We start from the raw sequence: 18,882 nt of genomic DNA, 5'->3' as shown, positions 1-18,882 counted from the left end.
TCCTCGGCGGCTGATATCGCCGTCCCAGGACGAGGTTCTTTGAAACCAAAGACAATCTCACGGTCTGTAGGAACGCGGGAATGGTTGAGAGGTGGTATCACAACAAATGACCAGTTCTCTGAAGCTCTTGGTTACCTTTCCTCCTTTGAAAAACACGCAAAGAAGAAAAAACACATCATTGTCATTGATTGATTCGATTATCCTTCAAGCAACTCCATCCACGTGTGAATCATTCTATCTGCTTCTCTTGTCTCATGTTTGTTTTCTCTTATCTTGTTTTGTCGCTCGTTCATTTCCTCCTCAATTACCTTGATTCGGTTTATTTGATAGTTTATAATGGTGTCAATATACATGTTGATCCCGGTGAAGTTTTCCTATTTTCCCTAATTTCCTCTCATCTTATTAACTTTTTTAAAGTCACTCCTCACAGCTATTTTTACTTTTCTTTACTCTCCTATCTTATCAACTTTCTAATCTAATAACCTTTCAAGTCACTCTTTATGCTGTTTGTTTAGTATGTGTTTGAATTTTGTGTTTTTTCTTGTAAATAACCTTTTTTTCTTGTGTATATTCAATGAAAAAAATTAAAAAATTGTGAATAGATACATCGTCCCGCGCCGCTGCCTCGGCTCAGAAATAGACAAAGCGGAGCGCGAGCGACTCAAAAAGCCGCCGCGCTGCCTTGCTTGTGTAGCGCTTCAGTTTCAGAAGCGGTGCGCTGTGTGAGCTACATGTAGCGATTTTTCGCCGCGCTGCAAAATTTTGCCCTGAAAGCGAGGCGAAGCTGAGCGTCTTAGGTGTTGGTAGGAGAACCAGGTACAGGTGAAATATTGGTAGAAGGCGCTGCTGGATAGGCTAGAATTAAAAGAAAAATTATAAAAGAAAGTATAAAAGGAATAAAATTAATTAATATAAATAAAAACATTGAAGATTATTATAATAGAAGAAATGAAAGAAAAGACTTACAGCATATTATACCAAGGTTATGGCATCTTTGACACGCAGAATTTATTTGATATAAGCAGGAAGAGTGAACCATGCGGCATTGAACACAAGGTGAACCAACAGATGGAGGTGTAGTGATAACCATATTTATAATTAAGAAGGATATTTAAAGATTTGAGGAAAAATTCGAATTTATTGAGTAGATGATTTATTTTATTGATTGGTAAACTGGGGGCAGTTTGGGAAGAAGAGGAGGATGTGGTGATCTATTTATGATATTAAGCAAAAAATTAATCATCTCGAATTTACAGTCACAAGTCACATGTAACACCAAAAAACCTTAACTTCACAACTCAATATCTTACTCATCACTCATCAGAAGTAGGTCTTATAGGTGTCAGAAATGATCAGTAACACGTGGGCTACAAGATGCACTTTAGTAATCAAAAATTGGAGCACATCTGAAAAAATTTGTAATCTCAAAAATTGGGTTTCAGCTAGTTTACAAGGAAAAAATCACCTGTAATCATCATAAGAAGTGCTGTACATTACATCATTGCGTCATTGATCACTTTTGGCTGTGAAAATTACATCATACATTAGTAACAAGATCATTACATTGCGTCATTACATGGTTTTTAGGGTTATTTAGGCGGATTTGACTGGTTTTTTAGGCTGTTGACTGTTGTAAAGATTGTTACATGGGGATATAAGTACTCCTTGATGATTTTAAGATTGTAGCTCCCTTTTCTGCATCTTATACCTTTGTTGTAGTGTTATAAATCATCATTTATTTACTATATTTGTACTAAGATCACTTAAATCCGCCCCTTCAAAGCAAGGAGAAATTTATTTACGTGTGTTAAAGACTACAAGTCTAATTGGGAATAATACTTACAACAGTATTGCTAGTAATAAACATAGTGTGTGACTTTTTGCGCTTAAAATCTGGGAATAATACTTAACAACAGTATTGCTTTATTTCTCTGGTGCCTTATCTATTTCTCTGTTATCACAAAGTGGTCAGCAAGTGCCCTTGTGCTGGTTTCTTTGAAGAAGGCAGTCTTTAGGCAACTTCTACTATATTACACGTAGTAGATTATCCCTTCTTAGGTGTTGTAAAGCTCTTGTTGAGCTTTAAATACTACACCGCTTTAGGACAAGGCTGAGCACGGCATTTCCCACCGAGGATGAGGAAGTGATCCGGACAGTATCAATCATTGATCGAGTTGAGATGGTTTGTACAAGGTCCTTCAGGTGCGGGCAGACCGAAACGTTTTGCAATGTCTTGTAATTGCTCAGATGAGGCACTGCACCAGTAGTGCCCGATGGTGAGACCATCGGTCACGACGGCGCGGATTGCTGGAATGATGTAAGTCAGGCTAAGGCCGGCCAATTGTCAAGTCTAGAGACGTCGAATATGGCATGACTTACATTTATAAAAGGTTTCTCCGGTCTCTGGATCGGTTTGTGAAGTAATCCGGACACAGCTGGAACAGAAGTGGTCACAATACAGTGTTCCTTCAGCTGATAACCTCCCCAGGTGGTCTTGTATTGCGGAATCAAAACGGATCGAGTCATTCCCAGTTGAAGTGACAGCCTGGTGAATTCCTCGGCGGTTGGCGTGGTTCATCAACGAATGAATAATGAGTCCATCACGGCACACCTCCTCTGACATGGACGGGGTGAACTTTTGGTTGGGGTCAAAATGTGCTATGGGGGTGTCCTCTACGAATATCTGGTTGTACCAATTGACCAGATTGAAGTGGGATACACTGCAACAAACATTGCATCAGGGACTGAAGTTGAAAGATATAAAGAAGAAATGAATTATCAAGGGCTCACTGCGCTAGCATCTGGATAACTTGGAACATGTAAGCCAAACGGCAGGTCATATAGAAATGACAGTGGATATGCAGATAATTGGGTTCGCGTCCCATTGCCTGCGAGTAATAGATTTGGAAACCATCTTTGGTGTAATAGCTGGGCCTGTAGAAGGTCCCACACGTTGGGTCTGTTCAAAGATGTCAGTTGAAAGTCAAATAGTATAAGAGGGGGTCATTTAATGGAGACAATCTGACTGGAGCAGCACAGGATCACTGTCTGAACGGCGTGGGTGCCGTCGGTATCGTAGAGATAACCATCCAGACGCGAATGGATGTGCAAGGCGGAAGCCTCCGGGCAGCAGATACATATCAATAGAGGTGCACGTAAGAATTGTTCCGGCAGCTTGTTGGTAAGATCGGGTGACAGGCCACACAGTCGAAGAGCGGCAGAGGTGTCGATGTCGCATCCGGGCAAGTGAGTAAACGCTAGGCGCCATAATTCGCCCATCAAGTGTTCAGGTATTTGAGTCAAAAGCGCAGAGATCAGAAATGGCATGACCGCCGTGGTTTGAGCAGGTGTGGGGCGTAACGATTCCCCGGCAACTTGTTGGACTTTTGCAGTGAGAGAAGCAAAGCGTACAAAATCCTTTACAGTGAGGGTGGCTGATAACTGAGGTGTTTTGGCGTCCATTTGGTGGACGAAGTCACGTAAGAGCATTGCTGAAGTGGTGAAAGGAAGAGTGTTGTGTTGGCAATCGTCACACATACATAAGGGATGGATCATGGGGTGTGGGAAGTGGGGACGACACGGATGTCACTAGTTTGAAAGAGTGATACCACATGCAAGCCTCTAGTTTTTAACGGTAGGATTAAAAGGTCCAATTGTGTATGACGTTAGGTATCAGTAAAGGCTAGGTCCAGCCTAGGTAGACAAAAGGTTGTGTAAATTGGTTTTCCGGCGCTCTGTAAACCCATAGGTCATGGGCTTACGCTGGATTCTCAGAGGCTCAGAGGCATTTCAGCGGTTCCCCAGATCCTCCGGCCTACCTGTAAATTTCGATTTTCTGGGCAAAAGTCCGGGCCCAGAATTCAAATTTACTGCCAAAAAAATCTGGGCACATGCCCGGCTTCTACTTTGTGTCCCATATTTGTTGCGTGTTGCGGAGCAACACACCAAAAAACACGCTTTCTGTTGTGCGGTGCGTTGCTGGCACAGGGTTGGCTCTTCTCTATAAAATTGAAAGTTGTCACAACTTATACTTGTTCCTTTTCTCCTTCACTTTTATATTTCGTTTTGCATGCCTAAGGCAATTTCCAAAAATCGCGAAGTTGGCTCGTGACTTCCTAGCTTGTGTTGGCTCTTCTTGCGCAGTTGAAAGGACGTTTTCAACTGCAGCAATCGTGTGTTCAAATAGACGGGGCGGCCTCACATCAAGATCGATTGAACGGGCTGTTGGCGTCTGTCAATGGTTGAAGCAGAAGTTTGTGCCCGATGGAGAGCTTGGGAAGGCGGTGGCTGCTGTCGAACAGCTTGTCGCTGGTTTGGCAAAAAAAAAGCTGCCTAGTTTCAATTACTTAATTACAATCGAGTATTTTCTCTTATGATTTTTTATTTATAAGATATCATTCAAATTTGGCCTTCTCATTTCATTTGTATTTGCCCAGAGTTGTGCGCTCTTTCTGGTGTGTCTTGAGACTCGAACTTGTCTGCTGGTGAAAAATTTTTTGCACAGTTTTTGGGTCCCTGCACTGCGCTGCACTGCGCGTATCACAGCGCACGGGTTTTCATAAAATCTGGCCACTGCGGTGTTTTACCAGCGCAGCGCAGTGTCCACTGCCACTTTTGGCCGCACAGTGCAGTTTGCACCTAAACTGCGCTGCACCATCTCTCTGGAACTGGAAATTGAATCATATCACACTTGGACTGACCACTCTAACATCAGGAGAAGTGTGATCTTGCATGTACAAATTGCTGAACTATCCATCCAAGCTTACTGGATCAATTATAACTTTTGACTTTCTGTCAAGATCAAATATTTTCTCACCATTCCAACCAGATCATTACTTATAACCTCTCAATGCTCATACAAGTCCACAATATAGGTTTGGTTAACTGAAGGAATACAACCTAACAGCAATATAGACTTATAGTGAGCAGTATGACCAATTCAAGATGAAAGGCACAAGCTCATAAAAATGACAAAAAAACAATGATTTGGCCTGACCAAGTAGGTTTCCATACTTACTTCACAGAAACTTTGGAGTGAAAATCCAAAAAGGTGAAAGTTTAGCAATACAAAGTCAAGAGTATCTTTAACCAAAATTGCTCTCATCCCTTGGTGGAAAGGGTGATGGAACCTAGTGTAAGCTGATCAAGTGACAAAAACACAAGCAAAAGAATAAGGATTAGTCTTGAAGTCATTTCCTGAATCAGTTTTGATTTCATGTCCATTTATGAATATACATTTTGGTGAACTCTGCTCCATTGCACACAGACAAAGAGGAGCGGTTATTCATGTGGGATCAATTATTCATTTCAAGAATTGAGGGAAATAAGGTAATCGCAATGCGCACAGGTACAAGAGGCAGTGTTACAAGATTATAATCAGGCTTGAAATCTTTTGATCATCAAAATTAAGACAGTACGCTCCGATTCCTTTCTTCAACCTGGTCATAATCCGTGTTTGATTTTGTGAGTGCCTCTGATTGATTCTCTTGCAAGATTTAGTGCAGTATTCTATCAACTCTCACATATTTCTAAACGGTCATCAGCCATCTTACTATTCAGTCGATATGTTCGCGACCTGATCTACAAAACTCGGGTAACAACTTTCCACGTAACAATATATTGGGCGCTTTGAGGAAACATGTGATGGATAGAATATGTTTGGATCTCGAATAAGAACTGACTAAAATCGAAAATCACCATACTTATTGCCCTTGTTGAGTGTGACTCCAAGTTTCCTTTCAAGGGATCCTTCCCGTGCTCTCAACTAAAAGATGGCGAGGAAATTATTCAGGACAAAGTAGATAGAACTCGGTGCCTGCCTAAGAATTTGATGCCAAACTCATCCATGCGCTCCTTTGCGTATGAAGTCAGAGAACCTCCTTAGCATTATCTGGTGAGACGGAATTCAATATAAATACTCACCTTTTTGCTCACCACAAACCATTTCTCATCATCATTCCATCGATATATCATTTCATCCAATCTAACATTGACAAACACATCTAACACTTACCTTTCTCGCTAGTTCTCTAAAAAACATCCTTATCCTCTCGTGACTACCCTTTCGAAAGCCACATACACCTTTAATTCCTTATCTTTACCCATCCCTCTTCACCGCAATTCTTTGATATGCATTCCCAATCCAACCAACCCTGTCGCCGTGCACGATTTTTATCAGCACTCAAGTTATCGGATAAGCCTAACAAGGTTGTTGGTATCTCGTCCTCCAATTTTAAAGTGAGCTATATTATCCTCTTGCCAAATACCTGTGATTCTCTTGTTAACCTTGATGTTTTACTTTAGCGTGCCAAAGCCTATGAAATGGCACACCCGAAACCGGTTGTGAAACCCACACTGGTAAGCGTTGATGTCTTTAGATCGTCTCTACCGTTTCATTAATGGTCGTTGGACTCATCGCCTTTCATTGATCTTGTTCCTTTAACAGGACCTAAGTGATCCGCTCTTGGTGGCTTTGGCTCGCTCGGCCAACACTTCAACTTCGAACCGATACGCTTCTCAAAGATCCGTAAGTGACTTTCTCAGTAACTTTTGTGATCCTTTATCTTCATCTGATCTGATATATGTACTTCCTTCCCATAGACAAAGGTTCCTGTGCGTGTTCCAGCCGGATTCCCAGTGAATCAAAACTTTAGTCAAAGGCTACTTTGTACCTTTGATGATCTGAACGAGGAGACGGCCGAAGTCGATGCGGATGATGATGAAGATTTGGTTAGTTTGTGTTCCACTTGATTGATTTTACAATGATATCGTTACATTTTCATTTTTTGTTTCGTCATTGATAACTGAAGCTCATCTGTTATTTTTATTTTGTCGATTTAACAGGACCAATCCGATCCACTTTTAGCAGCGTTGGCTAGATCGGCAAACAACGCGACATCACGCCGATACGCACGCCAAAGATCGGTAAGTGACGTTCTCACTAACCTTCTGGCATCTTATGTTTGCCTCTTATCTGACACAACGTATTCTCTGCACATAGACCAAAGTTCCGATCCGTGTTCCTGCTGGTTTCCCCGTAAACCAGAACTTCAGCCAAAAGGTGATCCACCCCTTTGAAACTGTAAAGACGAAGGTGGAAATCGCTGGACCCAGTGCGGATGACGGTGTTATTTCGGTTCGTCATATTCCACTCGATTGTTTCTTCTATTTCCACGTACACCGCATAATTTTCAACAACATACTTATACTTATATTCGATTTCTTTTCAGGCCTCACAACACGGAAAGTCAAAAGGCATCGACTTTCCAAGATCAGAGATGCACAAATTCCAAAACGATTCCAACTCGGTCGACTGGTCAAATTCTACACCAGTCCGAGTCCCCAGAAAGAACAGACACACACTGCCCAGCAAGGTGTCTTCAACTTTCTTCACACCTGGGCTCACTGTTTCATCGTCGCCAGCCACATCGAGTGTGGTATCACCAATTGGCTCTACTTCCAAGTTGCCAATGTCCACCCCATCATCAAGAAGAATCGCGTCAACCGGACCAAGCTCGGCCACCCCAAGGTGGTTGAGTAAGAAACAACCTACTCCGACTCCAAAGGAGAAGCTTTATACGATCCACGAAGCATTACTTTCTCCTTTCGGATTACCTTCTTCGGCTCCCGAGGTGATTCACGGTGGTAAAACACACGCTGAAGTGTTGGCTGGGTTAGAATTTTTAAATAAATTCTATAGTGAGATGTGAATTGATGATAGTAGAATTTGTTCAAGTTCAATCTTGTTTTCAATTTGTTTATGTATTTGGTTTCATTTTGTTTTCTTGATTGTTTTTTTCTTATTGTTTCATCTACATTTGTTTTTCTTATCTCTCAATAATTTTCTATCAATTTAATTCTTTTTTCATCTGATCAAGTTCCCCTCATCTTCAGTAAACCAAATCCCAAATATCAAACCATTTCTTATCTTTTTGAAATCTTGAAGAATCCTCAGTTCAGTAGGATTTATTATAGATTAGTCTTACCAACCATGCAGATCTCAATAAAAACCTTAATAAATCTTTGAAAAATAATAAAAAATATAGATTCTTCTCAGTTAAAACTTAAGGCGTGTGTCTTGTGAGCCAAAAAGTAGAAAAAGTCTCTAAACGTTTCCAAAATCAAGAATTGGTTTCGAAAACGTGATGACTGCAGGATTCAGAAAATGAGGCACACTGATCTTTCATTTCCACTGTGTCTAAGTAGGAAAGTGCAAAAAGAGTAGAAAAAGAAAAAAGAGAAATTCCTTGATGAAAACAGAAATCAAGATAAATGATCAGGCGCAAAAGCATCTATTCCGTAAACTCAAGATCACCCAAAACCACCCACCAGATACCTTTCTCAATCAAATACCTTTTTCATGTGTTAACAATTCAAACACGACCAAGAAACCATCAGACATCTCAAATAAGTGTTAAAGCAGTCTATTGCCACTGGTGTAGGGCCGTGCCACTATTTTAAGAATCGTCTGGCACGCCTTTTTTCACATTTAGAAAAAAAACCAACTCAACAATCTGCTTATTCAGATTCATTGATTCATTCTTGATCAAACTTTTCATTTTGATCATCTTTTTTCTTTCTCACTTATTTTCCATAAACTAACCACTTTGAAAAAAAAATCAATTTCAAATATGTATATCCAAACGACCAAAACCAAATCAAATCCACCAAAGAAAAATTGTTCATATTTCCCTTCAACATAAAAAATTACTATATGCATTGTATATAAATACCCCTGCCCATCCAATCCTTCACTAACAACTTTCACTTTCCACACACAACTTCTAAACGTTTATATGTACAATAAACTAAACCAAACAGTCTGCGTCTGCGAAAAAAAACAAAACAATCTAATTCGAAACCATCAATAAATAAACGAGAGACGAGTTCTGCAAAAAGAGTAGTAAGTACTTGAAACTATCAAAGCAAAGGGTAAATGAAAAAACTCTTGGAATCGTATTCTTTATGTGTGTATAATGTGTATGAAGGAAACTAAAAAAGCGAAACTTGAAATAACAATTAAAAAAGTTTCTTGAAGTTAATAAAAAATCAAACCAAAACAAATCAAACTGTTCAACTTTAACTTTTCAGGACGAGGTACTTTCAGCAAAAAAAAAAAACTTGAAAAAAAAACAAAACCAAAACCAAAGTTTCTTTGATCCCAAAACCTCTTTAATCTGCTTCAAAAGAAACCTATCACTTATCAAATATGATTCCACTAAACCAATCCCCAACCTCAAACCACAAACCACAAACCACATCCATGGAAGATACTCTTCTCTAATCCTCAAGCGCAACAAACCCCGCCTGATCCCCAAAAAACATCCCAAGCAGCTCAACCCTTAACCCTTAACCTTCAACCTTCAACCCAAAAAAACCAAAAACCAATCACATCAATCAAACCGTCCAGCAACCAAAAAAAAACCAAACCAATTGACTCACATCACTAGTAAGTTTCGTTTTTTGATTCTTATGATTAATCCAATGAGTTCCCAAACGAGAATGATGATCATCAAACAAACCCGAGATCCACCGTTTCGAATGTTTACCCAAACTCAAAAACATTGAACTGATGCTCAAAGCTTGATGAGTTCCTTCTGATCCAGCACCATCAATCTAATCATTCAAAAAAAGTTAATGTCTGATGAAAATCTACGGTTTGAATGGATGAAGACTTACAGGTATATGGTTTAGATGTGAAGCATTTTCACTTTGGCTCATAACACCCAACTCTTCTAACCCAACAGGATTCGGATTAACAAGACGAGGCTCCGATGGAACGATACCTTGATGACCCATCTGGACCATCTCTTCTTCCTCACGTTTAGATTCCAATCTAGATTCCTCAACCAAGAAATGAGAAATCTTTTGATCCTGATCTGATCTAGAAATCTCTTTTCTTAAGCCAGAGAACACAAAGTTAGGCCATTTCGATCGGATCATCGGTTCTCCAAGCGTATCTAACCATACATCAGGAAAAGCTTCGTCTACGTTCATCAAGCTTACTGAACTCAAGAGAGGTGGAAGAGGAGGGAGTGGTGGTGGTGGGGTATCTATTCGAGGTGTAAGTTGTTCATCAGCTTTGAAAGATCGGATCGAGGGTGTAAACCCTTTATGCCGTTTTGCTCGAGTGATGGTCCGTCGTTTGTATTGATGAACTGTAGTGGCTGCACTTCTAACCGTAGTTGCTGCACTCCTAACCGTCGACATACTTGCACGTGGTGGTGCTGGTAGTTCGATGGGTTCAGGTGTAACAAGTTGAGTTTCAGGATGTTGTGTAGAAGAAGAAAAACCAGAAGCCACAAACTCGGCCCATGAAGTTGTAGGTCCTAGTGAAGATGAACCAACTGAAGCTTCTTGAGAGCTCAGAGGGGTTTCGAGAAAAGGTTTGGTAGATAAAAGTACTCGGGATGAACAACTGTGTTCATAGAGTGTAGTGAGATGGACAGGTGTCGAATGAAGTGGAGAAACATCAAGTGAAAATGATCTAGGTCGACCTATTGATGGACTCTTGGAAGAAGTAGGAATAGGTTCGGTAGATGGGTTGGGTGTTGGTTCGTGTATGATAGGTTGGGTAACAGCTTGAGGTCGGGTGAGTTGAATCACACGTAAAGTTTCATTGTCGAGTAAACTGACTAATGGCTCTGATTTGGGTATAGAGTTCTCCGTGAGTGGAAGATGAAGCGGATCTGAAGACTTGGCTTGCTCAAGGGCTGTTTGCCAAATCTTATAGGAAGGTGACTTGGTAAGTGATTCCTCATCATGACCATTGCTCAAAACTGCTTCACTTGCTGCCTTTAGAATATCAAGCGGTCCACGTGGTTGAGGTAATGGTGGGGGCGGAACAGAAGCTGGTGTGCTAGTAGAAATTGAAGCCGAACGTCGGGAACGAGAATAGGAACGTGCGACTTGACGAAGACTAGGAGTGCGAGTAGATTGACGAAGACTAGGAGGACGAGTAGCTTGACGAACAGTAGGAGTACGAGTATGACGACGAAGACTTGATGAACGTTGATGACTATCAACATTTTCCTGTTGTTTCGATTCGATAGGTTCTTGAACAGGACTCGCAAAAGTAGTGATTTGAACTTTCAAGACTTTGATCACTTTAGTAGTAAAACGTGGAGTAAAGACTAAAGCAGCAGGTTTCAAAGGATACACCCCAACTAATTCTTTAAGTCGTTTAGGTAATTTGTTTTGAGATCGAAGATAAGCCAAGAAGAGATGTTCGAATGCACGAGAGGATCGATCCCATTCCAAGTAAAGATGATCAAAGCTAACAAACGAATCTGTACCACGTCCTAAGATCCAAAAACCAAGATATCTACATAATTGAGATGCTGGCATCGCATTCTGATCTACATGTGCTGCCACAGCTGATAATAATTGAAAGATTGAATCCAGTAAATCTTGAGTTGGATTAGGTAAGAGTGGTAATAGGATAGATGTATATGCATTCTGAGGATAACCCTTTTCACGTTCTGTTCGACTGAATTCTTCGTACCAAGTTGATTGAAGTGCGAATCGAGTGGATTGATATGAAAGATGACGAATAGCCCATTTCAGTACATGAATCAGATCATGAACCAAAGTAAAAACTAATTCATCTTGAACATCTTCAACTTTTACCGAACGAGTTGTAGTGAGAGATGGATTCTGTTCATGATGAGATTCTAAAGTTGAAGGAGGACTAGGAAGTAAATAATTAATAAACAAAAGTTGTAATCGACCGATATGAAGACTACGTTCAGCTGTACGCCAAGGTCTAAAGAGACCCAGAGTATCAAGACCACGTTGGAAGATCATAGGAGAACATAATCTAACGAGTTCAGTAAGTTGAGTAGGACCGAAATGAACATATTGAGTTCTTCGATGACCAGCAGGAGAAAGACTAGAACCACCTGAACTTAAGAAATGAGAAGTAGAATCAAGAGTAGTGATCCTATGACCTAAATCTACCCAAGGACTACTTGAACGATCAGATTGAAGGGAAAGAAGTGAACTACTGTCCAGATCGACATCCTCACCAATTAAGTTTTGATCATCTTGAGTTGAAGTGTTTGGTGTTGGATTGAATTGATTTGTAAGTAAATGAGCAGATGGAATCTCAAGAGATAAGATTGGTAATGATGGATGATTAATCATGGTGGATGACAAAGATGGATTGGAAGTAGGATGCTGATTAAGTTGTTGATGATGATGATCTGATAAATTAGTTTGAGAAGCTGAATGTTTGATAGACTTGATGGTTTGAATGATTCGATTGAAGTTAGTCATCTTGGATTACTTGATCATCAAGTGTGATGGTGATTCGGATGATGGTGATTCTGAATGAGTGTGATTGATTGAAAGTAATGAGTGAAGTGAATGAGTGAATAAAGCTTGATGACAAATCAATCCAGCTTTCGATGGGATTATAAATCAGATTGACGACTTAAGCGTGATCAGTGATCTTAAGTCTCTTGATCTGATCTTGTGCAATTCTTCTTGAATTTAAAGTGGTGTGATCTCAAACATAAAGAAACCTTTTGGACAGACTGACACTTTAGATTAACAAAAATCAATCAATCAATTCTTCATCAAGAAGTCAAGCTCAGACTCACATTTAAATGCATAAAAGAATCAAGATTTCATTCACATCTCCTCAGATCTCCTCTACAAATCCAAAATTAAAACATTAATCATACAGATCATGAACAATTGCTTCTTTCAAATAGCGGTACTCAAACTGGTTTCTCATTTCATACAAATCTGGTCTCTACAATTCTAAAACTTGAATCAGAACAGATTACCTTTCTTCGACATCAGTTGATCAGTACCATTTCATTTCATGCACTGCCACACTTTCATGTCCACCAGGACCCAGGAAAGCTCTAATTGGGGTTTTTATCAAGAATCCCGATGTAAAAGTAAATCCAAGTTAGATCTAAGAAAAATAAATCAACTTCTTGTGGCATAAACCTCACCCAGACAATTGACGAGAGGACAGACCCTGTGCGCGCACAATCACGGGGTCAGTCACTGTGGTCATTGAGAGTCAGATGGAGGGTGCGCCTCAGCACAAAGCGCTCGTTTTGAGGCGCGCCCAAGTAGCAAGGGGCACGTGGGAGCGCCCTGTGAGCCAAAAAGTAAAAATATTCAAATGTTGAAAAAAATCACAAATTGCTTTTAAAAACAACAATGAATGCAGCATTGAGAAGATGGGGCACACAGCTCTTTGATTTCCAGTGTGTCTGAGTAGGAAAGTACAAAAAGAAAAAAAAAGAAAAACAGAGAGATTCTTTGATGAAAGCAGTAATGAAGGTGGTGGTACTGTAGATGATCAGATGCTGAGCATCTACTTTTAAAAGCTTGGTGTCACTCAAAAAAACAACAGGACAAGTTTCTTAATCAAAGGACTTTTTGTTGACAATTTGAAGAGAACTGAGAAGTTATCAGATATCTCAAATGGATGTAAAGCAGTCTATTACCATTGGTGTAGGGCAGTGCCATCCCCTATTTTGAGAATTTTCTGGTGTACCATTTGAGGTGCCAAACATGCCATGCCCACCACCTGGAATTGAGAGAGGATCTTTGGGGTGGGGGTGGGACAGATGGTTATGTGTGTTCATAGGTTTTGATGTGTAATAATAGAAGTGACTTTGGAAAAAAGATAAAAAAGCAGAAAAAAGTAAAAAGTTTGAGAGTGGCTGTACTAGTAGATTGAAGACTTAGAATGACAGTTTCAAACTGTTTTAATGACACAAAAATAGGTAAAATCCAAGGTCAAATCACTATTAAGGTACAGAAAAACAGAGGTGTTCTGAAGATAAACATGACAGAGTGAGTTAGGGCGCTATTGGGCCAAGAGATCACGATGGAGTGATGAGAGAAATGCTAAAAACCTGTTGGAAGGTGGCGAAGGTAAGATAAAGTAATTGTTGAGTGAGGAAACAAAGTATGAGGCGACAAAAATTTCTTTATATACTAAACATTTCTCTGGACTTAGGTTAACAAAACTTGTCAATGTTGTGAATCTCATTCACCGCATTGGGAATGGCTGCAACAAATGATAGTAACGTAGAAGTAGAATGGAAACAAATAGAACAATCGCTCAATGCGGATAAGTGAGATGATTGCTAGTGTTTTAGAGAAAAGAAGAGAGAAAATCAAGACTTCAATAATCACAACATTTATTAGCGCAAATCACATGAGAAGCTTTACTGGTTCCTGGATTGGATCACTTGAGTACATAATTTGGTTTCATTCTGGAAAGAGATGCATAGTAGTGATCAAAAAGGATTTGGTTTAACATGGAATGTAAACTTATCAAGTCTTAATCTGATTGCTGACATGGGCTTTGAAAGCAACCTTGACAGAGACAATGCCTACAAAGAGTTCTTCACCTGGTTATTATATTAACATAGAGCCTGAGGGGAAGGTGCTTGTTGGGGGGTGTGAAGGCTTTATCAATGAAAATATCACCTAAAGGTGATGTCTCATTTGTTTATTTGGAGAAGAAATAATTGTCTGAATAGATCTTATAAAAGTTGAGCTATAATGTATACAAGAGGTACTGTGCTCTAGCTATTAGAATGGGGCAAATCTTTGGCATATACTATGGTCCTGTGATGGCTCTAGCCTCTAGGAGACCAAGAACCTGTGGATGGAAGAATTGACCTAGACATGAAAAAAGATAGCAATCAGAATAGATGTGTTGATATCATCTGGCTGCTTTGTATTTCCCCTATGACCCTTGAAGTAGCAAAAATGGATGAAGAATAGTGTGCACACAAGGAATAACTCATGACTAGAAAATATGAATGTGGTACAAAGATTAATTTGGTCCTGACTGACCACTCATTCAATATTATAAATTGAAAAAAGATGTGAGTTGGTTCACGCATTTGGGTTTCAGTGCCTTGATCATGCATCATGCACACACAATGACTATGTCTCTTCCAGAGTCAAAGTTACCAGAGGCTGGTCACAGTGACACTTCTTGTGGAGCCATCCATACATCCCTCTGGAACCAGAAATTGTTTCATATTACTCCTAGACTGACCACTCTAATATCAGGAGATGTGTGGTTTTGTACTAATTGCTAAATGGGGCAAGATGCTTCCATCCCTCTGGGATCAAACAATTTCTCACCATTCTAACCAGAGCATTGCTGACCTCTCAATGCTCATACAAGTCCATGATATAGATTTCAGTGAACTGAAGGAATACAATACAATAGCAATATAGACTTATAGTGAGCTGTATGACCAATTCAAGATGCAAGGGAGAAATCTCATAAGAATGACAAAAAAATGACGTGGTCTGACTAAAGAGGTTTCCATGCTGGCATCACTGAAACTTTAGAGTGACATTCAGATAGTTGAAAGTTTAGCAGTACAAAGTCAGAAGTATCTGTAATCAAAATTGCTCTCATCCCTTGGTGGAAAGAGCAAAAACACAAGAAAAAGAATAAGGATTAGGCTTGAAGTCATTTTCTGAATCAGTTTTGATTTCATGTCCATCGATGAATTTACATTTTGGTGAACTCTGCTTTATTGCACGGATAAAAAGAGTAGTGGTTATTGACATGGGTTCAGTTTGCCATTTCAAGTATTGAGCAAAAGATTGTAATCAGTGGTGGTACAGGAGGCAGTGTGTCAAGATTATTACTACGCTTGAAATCTTTTGATCATCAAAATTAAGGCAGTACCAACACGCAAATCGTACCGCAGTGTAGTGGAAAACGGTCCCTACAGCGGTACGGTACGGTCTAGCTTTAAAACCACACCGTAATCGTAGTGTAGTCAAGGGTATCCTAAGCCCAATGACCAGACTACGGTACGGTCAACCCGTAGTGAACCACACCGTAGCGTCCGTAGTCACCGTAGGCGACGCGCACGCAGCGCTTGGGTAGAAAGAAAAATGATTTACTCAAATGTATTCAAAACAATAGCATTAAAAGATAGTATTAAAAGATAAAAGACTTGATGTGGAAAGGGAAAGAGGTGCATGGAAAGAAAGAAAGTGAAACATCACAAGGAAGAACAATTAAATGAGATTTGACAATTTATCTACAGGAATTTAAATAATCGTAACCCATACATAGTAATCAACAGAGCTCAAATTTCCTTGTTCTTCTTTTTCCCCTCGCGCAACTCATGATCTAGAAGGTAAGTGACCGCTTCCTGAAACTTACCAGCCGGCACGGCCTTGTTCTTCAACCATTCTCGGCAAGCAACAGCCTGTGAGATGGTTGAAGGTTTCATCGCTCCTCGACTTGATACGGCGATGTTGGCAGCGGAAGAAAACGTACGCTCGACCGCGCACAAAGTCGCAGGGAGAGATAGGTAATCCCGAGCCATAGTTGCCAAGACTGGGAAACTCTTTGCATTGCTCTACATAGCATAAAGTTTATAAATTAGTGGCAAGTAAGATAATGGTAATGCAGAGTGAAAGGTTACTCACGGCCCACCAGTCAAGCACACTGGTGCCTTTGCCAATTGGATTAGCGCCTTCAAGGTAGCGTCTAAGTTCAAGTTGAGCATCCTGGACAGTCTCCATTGCCGGTGCGGCTGGAAACATATTATCCTCATCGTCATCACTTTCTTCGGGTTGATTTAAAGCAACTTTGACTGAAGGTGCTCTTGGTTTGGGCATGTTGTCAGAGTACTCCGAAAAAATCATATCTAGTGAGTGTTTCGCTTGAATTGCCACATCTGGATAGAACTTGTTGATGTAATTCATTCTGTGTCGTGGGTTGAGGACAGTAGCAATCTGGACAACCTCGGTCGCGGCGGCCTCGTCGGCGTATACTTTGAGATGTTTGAGCATCTCGGTGATCATTACGTCGAGGCTAGGAAACGCGCTGCTTTGTTGGAGGACTTGGAGTTCGTTCTGTACCTTGCGATATTCAGACAACACCTTGCATCCTGAGGCAAAGTCGCCCTCCATGCGTTTGGTTGCACGCTCAAAGACCTACATCACAAAGTTATCAATCAACAGTTTCCATAAAGAAACGTGGAACAGTAATACACACCTCCAAAACTTGGTTAACCGAACGAACAGCATTCCATTCCTCATCGGAGATGCTTAAACCACGGAAGAACCGATTGGTTTTTGAATTGGTGTGTAGCATGCTGTTAATAATCTACCACCAGGTAATAGGATAAGAGCAAATCATCAAACTTCACAAGTATATGTCATCGGTAGAGTTGTAACTTACCTCATATCCAGCAGCTGCACGCCTTCTGCTATCCACTTTTGCATTCCAGCGCACTCCCCAACCATGGATGATGCTTTTCAGACCTTGGGCCGTTGCGCGTGCATTGAACCATTGGCGACGCGATGAGCTCGAACATATCAATGAGACAACCTTGTCACACTGCAAGAAATGCCGTTGAAAAGTCAGTAGCCAATTGCACTAAGACAATCACATACTGACTCACCTTTAACAAAGCCCGTTTGACCAGTTCCGCAGTGTCAACTGGTTCCTTGTTGAGGCAATCTTCATCTTCACAATCGGCATTGGCAGTGTTGGGTTCCAATCCCGCATCATCCTCATCTGAAGATGATTGGACATCGACACCTTCTTCTCCAGTATTGAGGACCAAGGTAGGAACCGGAACCGTAGCCCTAGGTTGAGTGGTGGGTTTGACATGACCCGCTGAAATATTCATGGTCTTGAGGCCATGCTTCACAACCAGAGCGAGTTTGTGGCAGTAGCATCGCATATGATTGTCCGAAGAATTCCAAAAGACCGAGTCTTCAGCGTTCATGAACATCTTTTGGAGTTCGTCGGCCATGGTCTTATTGTTAGCACCCGAGTCAGTAGTCTGTGCTAGTACCTGGAATGTGGAATTGGAGGAGATGTCAGTAATTTATAATCAAAACAAATAAAATAAAATAATAAATACAAACCTTTCGATGAAGTCCGTGCTTGATCAAGTACTTCCCGACGGGCCTGGCGAGCAAAGCTCCACAATGGTGCCATGTTGCTAACTTCAAAGTCAGGTGGCTCGTTTGATATTTCCAATCGGAATCGATCCAAGTGGCAGTTACTCCTATAAATGCCAAACGATTGCCTTTTGTTGTCCATCCGTCGTGGACAAGGCAAATCTTGCTTTTATTATCCTGCAGTGTCCAAAATCAAGTTAGTTGGATTAATGGTATGTTTCAAATTCTTAGACCATTTGTACATACTTTAATTTTGCTGATAAGCTGGTCGTGTAAAGAGAAGTAAAGTTCTTTTGCGGTGGTGGCTGCCGAAATAGAACTCCTTAGATCAGCCTTCGCGTGTGTTAGGTGAAATGCTGCACGGAGGGTTTGATCTTGAAATCTAACCCATGGGAGAGCATGCCTCAATACCCAGATCACCAAGAGGACATTAAGGATGTCCACGCTGAACGGTGGTCGAGTCATGAAGGCATTCATCAATGCTGCTGATCCTTTAGCGCCTGAAGTTGTTGAAGCGTCCTCAAGTGCCTTCATACGTTCTTGATAGGTCGGTGGAAGTCCATGTCCTTTCTCTTTCATGGCGATATGACATCCTTCACAAGGTTCTCGGTTCTTGTAGCCATCTCGATGGCCGTAAAGGTTACTGTTGCCATCTGTGCCGCGGGTGAGAGTTTCGGGACAGTATTTACATTCATATCCTCGAAGGACACCTATGGGCTGTAATTAAAGTATATAAGTCAGTTAACATCGTGTAGTTAACATCGCGTTCAGGTTTGATTAGAAATAAAGAACATACATCGTCTTGGATCTGTACAGGAACCGGTTTGTAATAGGATAACAAGTGTCGAACGGCAGTGCTTGTGGTTTTCTTGAAAGCCTTAGTAGCTGGTAGTCCGGGACTGACTTGATCTACATCAACGCCTTTTGGTACAGTGAAGTCCTGACATT

At 40.7% G+C, this 18,882-nt stretch overlaps 2 protein-coding genes across 2 annotated transcripts; both read right to left on the bottom strand.

Annotated features, from left to right (window-relative positions):
• Positions 1–2,158: 2,158 nt before the first annotated feature.
• On the bottom strand, positions 2,159–3,489 carry MELLADRAFT_89839 (uncharacterized protein; the record flags this gene model as incomplete). Its single annotated transcript, XM_007412806.1, has 4 exons — positions 2,159–2,307; positions 2,380–2,720; positions 2,791–2,959; positions 3,027–3,489. The coding sequence occupies 4 exons, from the start codon at positions 3,487–3,489 to the stop codon at positions 2,159–2,161; spliced, it is 1,122 nt and encodes a 373-aa protein (XP_007412868.1).
• Positions 3,490–8,600: 5,111 nt separating this feature from the next.
• On the bottom strand, positions 8,601–12,373 carry MELLADRAFT_117220 (uncharacterized protein; the record flags this gene model as incomplete). Its single annotated transcript, XM_007412805.1, has 3 exons — positions 8,601–9,360; positions 9,442–9,615; positions 9,679–12,373. The coding sequence occupies 3 exons, from the start codon at positions 12,274–12,276 to the stop codon at positions 9,349–9,351; spliced, it is 2,784 nt and encodes a 927-aa protein (XP_007412867.1).
• Positions 12,374–18,882: the final 6,509 nt, after the last annotated feature.

The sequence above is a fragment of the Melampsora larici-populina genome, assembly GCF_000204055.1.
Source record: "Melampsora larici-populina 98AG31 unplaced genomic scaffold MELLAscaffold_33, whole genome shotgun sequence".
NCBI classification, from domain to species: Eukaryota; Fungi; Basidiomycota; class Pucciniomycetes; order Pucciniales; family Melampsoraceae; genus Melampsora; species Melampsora laricis-populina.
Note: the sequence above shows the minus strand (reverse complement) of the source record. Positions and strands in the feature narration are given on the sequence as shown.